The sequence below is a fragment of the Meleagris gallopavo genome, chromosome 4 (assembly GCF_000146605.3).
Source record: "Meleagris gallopavo isolate NT-WF06-2002-E0010 breed Aviagen turkey brand Nicholas breeding stock chromosome 4, Turkey_5.1, whole genome shotgun sequence".
NCBI lineage: Eukaryota > Metazoa > Chordata > Aves > Galliformes > Phasianidae > Meleagris > Meleagris gallopavo.
Window position 1 is genome coordinate 11,295,591 of NC_015014.2, and position 11,866 is coordinate 11,307,456.

The 11,866-nt window shown below is 36.1% G+C and overlaps 1 protein-coding gene across 1 annotated transcript in view; it reads right to left on the reverse strand.

The window, feature by feature from the left end:
* TTC29 (tetratricopeptide repeat domain 29) overlaps window positions 1–10,293 on the reverse strand; it is a 120,820-nt gene extending 110,527 nt beyond the window's left edge. Inside the window, exons 1-3 of the mRNA XM_031553020.1 lie at window positions 10,007–10,293; window positions 8,089–8,185; window positions 3,766–3,849 (exon numbers count right to left, since the gene is read on the reverse strand). Of these exons, the coding sequence (XP_031408880.1) occupies window positions 3,766–3,849; window positions 8,089–8,185; window positions 10,007–10,034 (209 nt within the window). The 5' untranslated portion in view covers window positions 10,035–10,293. The remainder of the gene's footprint in view (window positions 1–3,765; window positions 3,850–8,088; window positions 8,186–10,006) is intronic.
* Between the last annotated feature and the right edge of the window lie 1,573 nt (window positions 10,294–11,866).

Genomic DNA, 11,866 nt, shown 5'->3' on the forward strand with positions numbered 1-11,866 from the left:
TTTTTTTATTTTTTTTGGTTAAAATAGTTTTCTCCGGATGGTTTCATTTGTATGAAAAGGAGAGAGCTGTTACTTGATCTTTCTGGCCCTGACAAAAAAGATTAGGAAACAGCATTGACGTTATCAAATTCTGGACCATTCTAGGCTCCAATTTCATTTGAACATTCAGTCCTGGAATCAATCTTTTGACGGAAAATGACTTAGTTCATAGTTCGTTATGAACTTTTGAGTCATAAGGACAAGTTTTAATTTTTACTGCAATCTAATTTTGAGCCACCAAATTAATGATTTGGTGAGTCGAGACAAAGAACAGTATCAGGGGAAGCACCATAAAGGCCAGCAGTCAGCCAACCTCGTAAGCTCACAAAATCCTGTGGCAAGAAACCAGTCACACATTCTGCATTAATGGGAACCTTCCTTCTCTCTCTCCCCTGCTCCTTCCCTTCTATTTCCAGCTTCTCACACCACACTACTTCTGATTTCAGGTTACTGTCTTAGGGAAGGAAACAAAACAAATTTAAGGAAAAAAAAATCGATATCTTGTTTTGATATAATTAAAGGACTGCTTTCCTTTAGCACTGTCTATCACATCACTGTGGGACAAAAAAATTATTTATAAAAATCTCTGTATTTTTCCACACATGCACACACACACACTCACACAAAAGAAAGTAAATTATAACAATAGCAGATTTCAGTAATTTTTCTTAGTTGCTAACTTTGGAACAGTATACAGAAAAATGTACAACAGAAAAAAGACTGCAACCTTTTTTTTTTTCTCTTCAACTACACAGAAAGCAGATTGTCTTAATTTAAAAGAATAATATGTAGGATACAATTTTAGGAAATAATTTTTTAGGAAATATTGCTTCTCATAATTGTGACACTACCTTTAAACTCGTTTATTTAAGAGGTGATAAAATCTTATAGTCAATGGAAAAAAAAAAAAAAGGATGTTTAATATTAAGCAGGATAGTCACTGAAATAATTGTTTGTCAAATAATAACTAGCAATATGGAGGCTAATTTATTGAATCACTAGTAAACAATAATTATTAAATTACATAGGAACAACAGATTACCTGTAAATATCATCCGCTGAAAAGGTACAGTAAAGAAAGCAATCTTGGTAGCAGTGTTATTAGTAGTACACTGGCTGATTGCTTCCACCTACAAATTGCAAAGATGATTCCCATCCTTGTACCCTAGTAATTGTCAGTAGAGTGAATGCCAGACTCACAACGTGTGATTTGAGAATCCATTGATCAGCCTGCCACTAATGAATACATATTTAAACATACAGTACCAGTGCATAACTGCTGCCAGCACAGCTGCAAATCATTGTAGAGGTATTTGTTTTAGTTAAAAAAGTAAATTTCTTTTTAAAATCTTGGTATTTTGTTGATCCAATTACATGACACCATTGCACTGGCTAAAACTGGGGGCTTTCTGCTCTGATTTTGAAACACTTTCAGTGTTAATTCTTCTGGAGAAAACAAACCAGACCAAAAAAACAAACGGAAATAAGAAAACCATCTTTGTTATACATTCAAAATTTAAAGAAGGTTTATTTAGGGAATAGATTTTAAGTATCTCAACAAATGCATAGGTATTCAGCCAGTAAAAGAAAGCTATCCCATCCTTACAGAAGTGGTGCTTTATTTTGGAATAAAATAAATATTTTGATATTACACAACATATTATAAGCTGTTTCTCACACTTTTAAAATAATAAATTTCTTGTCTACTGAGGCACACAAAGCGTAACATTGATTTCAGTAATATCACTTACAGATATGGCATTGCTTTTCTTTCAAATTTGCTTAAAATTAAGTTGGATGCACTTGCTGTTCTTACAATTACATTATCCCAGTAGTAAGGCAACTGTGTAGCTGCTAGGTTGTTAACTTAAGTGACTGTACTACATTCATGGTCGTTACTCAAGAATTATATACCACAGAAATTTTCTAACTACAGTTTAAAAAACCTGAAATTCTCAGACTAGCTAAAAATACAGAGCATGAATATATATTTTTTCAAAAAGGTACACCTACAAAATCTGCCTACAAATAAAGCAGAAAATATATGATATTTCAGCTTTAATCTTTGAGAGGCTTTTCTAACTTTGAAAAACAGCACATTAAAATACTGAGGAAATCATTATAAAGGCAGACCACTTTGCCTAGGTAATGCAGAATAGATGTTAAAATTCTTCCTTTTCCTGTTTCCTTTTCTACAAACTCCTTCAGAGTTTGTGTGTGAAAAGAGAAATATCATAGGATTTTTTTTTAATTTACGTTTATTTGTAATTTTAGCACCAGTAAAAGGCTGATGTGATCGAATCAGAGCTGTAACATGCACTTTGAAGCCCAAAGGTCTTCCTTCTTAAAGCATCAATAACTGTTCCACATCAGCCACAAGTACTCAGAGCACTAACACGGTCCTTCTCTCCACTACTCCTAAATAATTTTCCTGTCACTGCCACACTGCTGGATCCCACAGACTGTGACAGCACCTCTTGCATAGAAAGGAAGGAAAAATCTGAACTTTGCAGTCTTTCAGATGATGACCTGCTAATAAGGTCCTGCACAGTCCCATCACTGAACCAACTTCTTGTTTATCATGTTTCATTCTGAACCTATGCAAATAAAAGCAGTGAGGCTTGAGTTTGCTTAAAAAAAGATTGTTCTCCTACATCACCTGACCAGATATATGGCATTTTTTATACTGTCAGTCAGAATACTTATTAGCCAGATTATGTTATCATAAAAAAATGAAGGTGACCCAGGGGTATTGTAGAAAAAGAAAGCAAGTCCACTGGCTGAGTATTACATGGTAGGGCTTTAGGATGCCACTAAAGTTATTACCCCTAAACTTAAACTTGGTAATTATCTAGATTTTCATTCGAAAGTGTCTTATAGAAGTTTTGCATGTACATTCTTAGTCTAGAAAGAAGAGAAACATTTTGCCTGGTTGGTCAAATTCCAATCTGGTTCACAGAATGTTTTTTTTTTCCTTGCTGCTAGTGTGATCTTGCAATATTAATTGTTAAGGTGCCTAGAGCCCTTATATATGCATCTTTTTATTATTTAAATATTGAAATAAATAAATCATCTCACTTAAACAACCAGCAATTCAGATTTGTAAGAATTCTTTCATTAATTTTGATGGTGCTGAACCCTAGATCTGTTCTAAGTCTCCAGAAAAATAATTCAGTCAGTAGACTCTCGTAATGTCTAAGTATAAATACCTCAGCCGTAAGAAATCAAAAGTTATCTAGATATTTTTCATTCACTGGTTTTTAAATATCTAATGATGTTTCCAAATGCTACACCGTAGAAGTCAGCAGTTGAGAGTGGCTAAATAATAATTCAAAATTACAAGAACATATACGTATATATACTAAGCTTGCACCCTAGAGGAAATATTTCACAGAGGTTCAGGAAAAAAATAAAGGGGGGGAGGAAGAGAAAGAGCAAAACTTAAAATATAATTACTGACACAATCTTAACTATAGTGTTGCAAACATGATGTAATACCTTGGTAAATACACGAATTAATAAAGCCAAGGAGTTAAATGCTTTGATACCTTTAAAATCAGGAGAAATGATCCATCATTATTTAATATCAGCTTCAATTTTTAAATGCCAAGTTCCACTAAAAAGGGTAGGGCCTAGGGAACTTTAAATTTAAATGATTATGACGACTAGAAACAAAGGAAACAATAAACTTATGGATGTTAAAATGCCTTGAAAAAGCCAACTTACGCCGCAGCTTCTTGTTTTGACAACCCTTTGATATTCTTCGCCAAATAATCATCTATGCCATCTTTGTCTTTGATCAAGTGAATCCTAAATTTAAATGAAAAAAATTAAATGAAACACTGTGAGCTGCTAACACAGACTTCCGTGGCATGTATAATATATTAGCATTGCCAAGTAGAGCTAAATACTGAAATATTGACAAAGTAATGTTTTCTATAAAAACATACAAATATCTTTTTAATTTTTTGGTCTGCAGCCATTTCAAATCCTTATTTCTACAAGAAATTAGAATAGGCTTAGCTTTCAAGAACTGAGTTACATGATATTTCTGTCTAACCAGAAGTTGTATATTAGCTGAATAAGTAATAACTGATAAAGCCATCAATATCTGAACTGCTTTCTAAATCATTACATTTTTTGCATTATGAGTATGGACCAACATGGTCTAAGCTACTGTGCATTTAACAGTTCCAAAAAATAAAATAAAATAAGAAGTCCCAAACCCAACTCAAACATATTTACTTTCCTTAGTGCACTGCATACTTTTAAGTCTGTTCTCTGCTACCCACAATTTGAACAGCACATTACAAAAAGAGGTCCAACAAAGAGGTAATACACAAGGCACCGAAAGAAATGGGAATATTTCTATGCATTAGTGCAAAGATCTGATTTTGTGATTTGAACCATACTTAATTTCACATTTCATTTAAGCCAGCATTGCTACTCTGAGACACAAGAGATGTCTTGAATTTTAAAGGATAACATGCACTTCCTGACCATAAAGTCTATTTAAACAGATGCTTATAACCCAGCCACAGATGACATAATCTTCATAAAAATAATGTGATTTTTTTTTTTCTTTAAAAGCCATAAAGATTGTCTGGTTATCATTCAAAGATGAAACAAATTCAACATCAGTGTTCCACATAAATCTGTAACTTTTCTCTTTCTCTGGCTGTATGATAGTGCTGACTTTCGTTGCAGGTATGAGAGAGTCAGTTCTTTTCATAATGTTAGCTAATACAAGTATCGTACCCTTCACTGCTCTGAAAATACCACAGACACTTTCTGAAATTCATTTAAGTAAAAACAAAATAGCTAAGCAACCTAGAGATATTTTGACGTGTCTGAATTTCAAACCGTATAATAGTGAAAACCTGTGGCACAAACAGGGCATTTAAATTTGTTCCCAAGTTTACTGTTACTGATATACACCAACAGAAGCTTGTGCTTTCCCACAGCATGTAATAGAATTGCTGCTGACCACCAAAGATATACATCTTATGGATATTACCACTAAAATTCAGTGCAAATGCCAATGTTTCATCAGTATCAAAATTTTCACAGAAAAATAGTCACAATTTAGGAAGATAAGCAGTGTCATTAGGAAAAAGAAGCTAAGGCAGTTATTATAGATTTTAAACTGATGTAAACTGTATTTCAAGACACAATAGGTTAATATCACTTAACAAAATATATTTAAAAAGCAGTATCTTTGGATCATTAAATGTGAGCGATTCAGAAAACACACCCACAGATCTTTGTACCTTAAGGCTGCAAAAATGAGCCTTCTTTGCCTCATAACACACAAAGAAAACAGCAGATATAGATGGGAAAAAAAATAAAAGGTCCAGACTCCCAGAGTGAAACATTCATCTCCAAGATACAAATTTCTAGGCATCACTGTCACCTCTCTGCAATATAATCTACACTGCAGTTAAAAACAAGCTCAAATTGGAGTAAAAGAAAGTCTGATGCCTTCTTACTGTCTTCTCAAATTAATAAACAATATTTACATACAGAGAAATTGGGAAAAAAAGCCCCACAAAATCATATACAATCTAAACTATCACCTGCCATAGAGTTAATATTTAAAGTTCTGAATTCTGACAGGGAATAACTTTCACACTTACAAAACAAACAAAAAGACGAACAGGAGGAAACAAACACAGGCAGCCAAGGGAGAAAAAGAACAGAAGTAAGAACTTGCAAATCAATTAGTTTACAGAAGTCCGGAAGTATCCTCAGTATTGAACTGATGGAATTACACTGGAAGAAATGTAAGTTACTGAAAATAAATTATTAGCTCATTCTGGCTGCTATTGTCAATGATATTAGTACAGGAATAACACAGACAAGACAAACAGATGATACATAGAAACAAAAAATAGCATTTTTTTTTTCCATTACCTCAAACAATCATTACTTAAAACATTGTTATATCTGTTACATGCAATGAAGATTAAAAAGAAATATAATTGATAACAACTGACACTGTGACTTAGAATGGATGTTATTTCCAACAGAGAAGTAAGCTAAGGACGCTACTGGCTAAGAATCATCATTTTTATTCATCCAGAAGTTGTCACTTGCTTTTTCCAAACAGTTGTAGCCTTATTTCTCCAGTGTTTCAATGATGACTCATGATATTTCATAAATAGTTTATATAAGGTGTTCTTCACCTATAAATTGAATCCTATTTAATTTAAAATCACTCCCTTATTAAAAACAAATATATTTTAATCCTATTGACAGTTATCTCACGGTTAGCTTTTTGTACCCTTTATTTCTAATAACTATTTTTGTTACCAGTTTACACAGCAAAATAGTTACAGATTTTGATCAGAAACTGACTTCAAGATAAATACAACTGGCTTTTTAATCAAAGAACAGTACAAAGATGCATAAAGCATGAAGGACCAAACAGATTCTCACATAACTCTCTATCCTCACTGCATATTCCGTTCAGTTTTTTTCAGCATATCAAAGAAAATGGCAGAGCTTGTCTTGCTTTAATCAGTAGGTACCTGCAGCATCATCCACACCATCACAGAATCACACATTTCTTCTTTGCAGACAGATACAACATCATACAGGAGTGAGGGAGAATGATCTTTTAGAACATCACACTCCCCAAATAAAGAAGAGAAGCAATCCTATCTTGGGTAAGTTCTTCCACAATGGACCAAAGGTTGCTCCAAAAGTAATGCCTCCTATTTATTTCCATGGAAACGACAACAATTTAAAAGAGCACAATGGCACTACTCGATGGACTAACTTCTCAGCCACAAACCACTATTTTTCAACACTGTCACCACCATTAGTTATGTATTTTTGCCAGCGATGAACAAGAGCCTGCATGCTATGCTCATAAAAATCTGTACCTGCAGAGGTGACCCACTACTGCTGTTGCCACTGCTGAAGTGCACCCCCCAACACTGTTTGATCTCCATAAACATTCAGCAAAGCATTGATAAATGTCAGTGGATTGCCTCAGAGAGGAATTCAGTGACACACCTTTGCTTCACACACACTTCCATGTCAGATATCATGTCACACAGTCCCTCTGCTGCCACCTGTCACACGGCAACAACACGGAATAGGATATTGGTGGTAAAGTTCAGCCTGTACCAACATCTGCCTCTGATGTCATGGGCCAACTCAAGAAAACTGAAGGCATTACTTTCAGAGCAGCTCTCATAATCAATGGAAAAATTGGTGGCTGCAGAACATTGCTCCAGCCATATCAATTTAAAAAAATTCTAAAAATATTTTAAGGCACGCATCATTGCATCTTCTTATTCTATCCATCTGCTGACAGGGGCCCCCCTCAGAAAGCCTGATTAAAGTAGTCAAAATTCTATCTGAAATAAATGGAATTGTGGAAAAATAACATAAGTTTCCAGGACTACAATTAGTAATGAGCAACTGTTAAACAGACTTGTTCTATAAAATTATGGGGCTGGATAGCAACTAGGAATATTCACTGAAGGAGACAAAAAAGCATAGATAACTAATAACTGGGAAGAGAAATGGAAACTGACTGGAAAGCCATGAAGGCACATGTAGGAATATAGCTTGACAGGATTATGGCACTATATTTTATACACCCAGGTACTAACTACAAGTTAATATTGCTGTTTTCAGGCATTATATTTTATGTTATATATTCATTCATTATATTTTGAGAGATGCCAAACTGTTGTTTGAACAAAAAAAAAAAACAACTTTTAAAATCCAAATAAGTACATTTGCATTAACTTCCACTTTATCAATGCAAGACAATACCTACTATTCAGAAATAACTTCCTACAGCTTCTGAAGATGCTCTGAAAGAATAGGATGAAACATCTACCTTAAACAGAATATATTTCCATTTTTTTTCCTTTTAACAACAAAACTTTCCCAGGATAAAATTTTCTTCTTTCTTATTTTTGCATTTTTAAATGCTGCAACAAATTGAAGAGACTCCATCAAATTGGCACATCAGATTGAAGCTCTCCACAGTAAAAATAATCATACTCTGAAAAAAAAAAAGGCACATACCTGGCAAAACCTAATGGTGGGCAATTCGTCGGTTCTTCAAACCTGGGATGCCATGGTGGGCTTTGAATGATTTCTTGAGGCAACACTTTCATTTCAACTAAAACAAGTAAACAAAACCACAATTATTTGAAATAATGTTTTCAGAATTATCTGGTTTCCTTTTTGCCACTTTTCAGTTAAATCTTTTATTTTCACTGTATCACATATAATACTGCCCTCCAGTTCTGTACCAATCTGTTTGGGCCACAGCATGGCTTCATGAGGACACAATGCGTAGGAATGGATATGACCTTAAGGTCTATAGTTTTCTTTCTTTCATTGGGGTGCTTTTAATCTACATAGAAACAACCAGTGCAGGCATCTTGCTTGCATGTAATTCCCCGTGCTTCCTCAAGCTAGGTACGTCCAAATGTTAATAATCTATGCTGGTACATAAGGTGAAGAAATGACTGAACATGCAACGTGCAGTGCAACAAAAGACAGTGAATTAATGTTAAAAATAATACATAATTGTCCCAGTAACAAGCATGCAAGTAGAAAAATCCAAGTAATTCTATACACGCAACATAGGATTTTACTTAAAACAAAAGCAGAAAGCCCCACAGTTATGTAGAATTGTCTAGCTTGTCATTTTGAAGTACATAAATGCTAATAGGACTTCTTTGTCATAGAGAGCTACTGTGTTTTTTCCCCAAGTATTCAGCCTGCACTTCCTACCATTAAAGTTTCAGCTGCCAGTTCCTTCATTTTGCATGTCTGTGATCTGAGGACGTTAGCAGCAGGAGCACCCTCACTTTTAAATTTGGTTTAATGTAGGTATTGCATGCCCTGCTGGTAGGCCTCAAGGCAGAAACTTTTAATAGGGACGGGAAAATAGAATATAAGGGGGGGAGGAGGAGAGGAAAGGAGAGGAAGAAGTTAACTATTTGCTGCATTTAGTGGAAGAAAATTTCTTCTGAGGGAAAGAAGTGATAGATACAAGTCAACTTGATGATCAGTATCAGAGTAGAAGAATATTTTATTTATCAGCCTTTCTGTGAACGAAAGCCATTTCACCGATGAAGTATTTTGCTACATTTATTATGAAGCTTTTTTTTCCCTTTTAATTTTTTAAATTGTTACTAAGACTGGAATAGCAATAAACTATGGGTTGAAAAGATATCAGAATATAGTTAATTCCTCTGAGTCCCTCTTTTAGGGCTGTAGTACTAAATTTGTTACAGACAAAAAAAAAAAATTGTAAGTTGGTTTATTTTAATGGAGGCAACAACATTTTACACAAGTGTGTCACTGAGGAAAAAAAACTCATTACAAAAATAAAAACAAAGTCTACAAAAAGCGCTGGTATCTCATCACTATAGCAAACTACACTTGTTACAGAAATTGCAGATTTGCATCCAGAAGCAACACAGAAAGGTAGATCTCTGCTAAGGAAAATGCTATTCATTGAGGAACAGTAAGTAAACTTTATACCAACACCGGAGCCCAGAGACGAGGCAAAGCTTGCTGCAAGCCCCTTACTTTTGGAGCACGTCTTAATAGCAGCCGCTCAGTCTGGCAAGCAGGAGGACTGACTGCAGGCAGCGGTGGGACCGGGCAGGCAGGGGACTCAGAAGCACGGGAGCCAGGAGCGGCTGCACCACCACAAGCTACCGGCTGGCTTGACTGGCTACGAGACAGGTGCGTTCATTTTTCCCCCTAGCTCATTAACCACCTGCATACCCGAAGCCTTTTCCTGTAACGCTGCTTCAGCCCCTTCGAAAAAAACACCAGAATTTTCTAAAGGCACGAACGCCCACCGCAGCACGGCGGATAGCGGCCGTTTGGCCGCGGCCCCCCCGGCGAAATGGCGGACCCGCCCCGCGTGGACGGCGGAGAGGATAAAGGGTCGCGGACGGCGCGTCCCCTCGTGTCGAACCTGAAAAGCAGCAGCGCGGAGCCCCCATCCCGAGCAGAGCGAGGCGGCCCTGCAGCCTTGTGATGCCGACGCTCCCGGCCCAGCCATGGCAACGGGGGCGGGCGGTGCCGAGGGTGGTAGCGAGCGGTGAGAGGCTGCCGAGAGTGCGACTAAGCCTGAGTTGGATCTTACGAGCTCCGGAAGATATAAGAATCCAGAGCAGCTGTAGGTTTTTAACATTAACTCGTCTCGGACTAGAGATTCACAGCTGTGAACAAGTTTTGTTTTCTTTCAGGACCTTTTCAGACAGTCATTCAGGCCTATCGAGTAATAGAAAACAAAAAGCATATAAACCCAGATTTAATCTAAATGAGTGGCATAAAGATTCTGGGTTTGTGGCAAACTGTTAATGTCTACGGTAAGAATTTGCTGTCTGTAACAAATGAACTCTTCTACTGATCTGCTCTGGAGTCTGACAGCTTACAGGAAATAGAACTAGCGAGAAGGAACAAACGAAGGTTTGGTAATGTGGATGAAAAAAGATAATAGAAACCATAATCAGGATACCAAAGAATACAACGAGCACAGATTTTTCAGAAGCTTCCATTCCACTGCTGTAAACTTGTCACCAGTGGAAGAGGTCATCTTGTAGCACAGATTTGACCCAGTTTTTATTGCTAAAATTGATTTTGACATGCCAGTTTTCCAAACAATTGTTATAATCTATTTTGGATTGAGTGGACAGAAAACACTTCAAAGATGGCATTACCTGTTTCTGAGTTGATGGCAATTGGATGCACGTGATCTTGAACATTTATGGGTCAGTGTTCTAAAGGATAAGCCAAAAATTGACAGGGTACTTAGCTATCAAATCACACTAGAGAAACGCATGACCTATGCCTTACCTGTCTACAACATATAGGGAAAACACTCCTATACCATGATGAATTTCACATGCTGGATATCTCATACTGCTGGTGTTAAAAAGTACTTGGAATTTCAAAATATTTTAAGTGTCAATTTCCTAACTTAAGAAGTGTTGCACCCAACAAAAGGAAATTCTATATTACACCTCATCTAGACAGATAAAAAGGAATTGAACAGAGCTAAAAATTAGTCATAGCTCAGATAACTGATAATTATTTGATCACATTTGTTACACACAAACAGAATTAAGTCCAAACCTATATATGCTTCATGCTTTGGAGGGCATAATTTTATAAAGGTGAAGACCACTGTAAGATAAGACTGTTGGGAGAAAGAATTGAATCTGAGATGGGAGAAAATTAATTGGAAACTGTGTAAGGATGTTAGCCACGATACTCCCAAAGTCATCATCCTGTGATGAAGGAATACATTTGCCAGACAGATAGGGATAGATTACAAAGAAAACATCTACAAAACAGAAGATACCTAGTATAATAAATGTGCATTCTAAGTTAGACATTGAAGAAAATGACTGTGGGTTGTAAAAGGTTTAAAGGGAATAAATAAATATACAACAGTTAAACTGAAGAAAATGTAAGTTGTTTTTCTTTTTTCTCAAGCATAGAAGATAGAAAATGGTCTAAATGATGAAACATCCCTATTAAGTTATGAAGATGTCAACCTTAACCACAACAATCTTGGGAAGTTAGAACACAGAAATGAGGAATGTGAGGGTGTCAGCCCTGAGCATGCTACCAGGCACCAATCAGTGTACAAATATGCACAAAGTACACAAAAAGTACAAAACAGTGCAGGCTGCTGTGGGCTGCAGATGGACATCTGACAGGATGATGGAACAGGAATAATCTCTAGAATATCCAGGTTTTCTTCAATCAATATTCCTTCTACTCCCATTCCTCTTTTTATCCTAGGACAAGGGATGAAAAGAGGTGA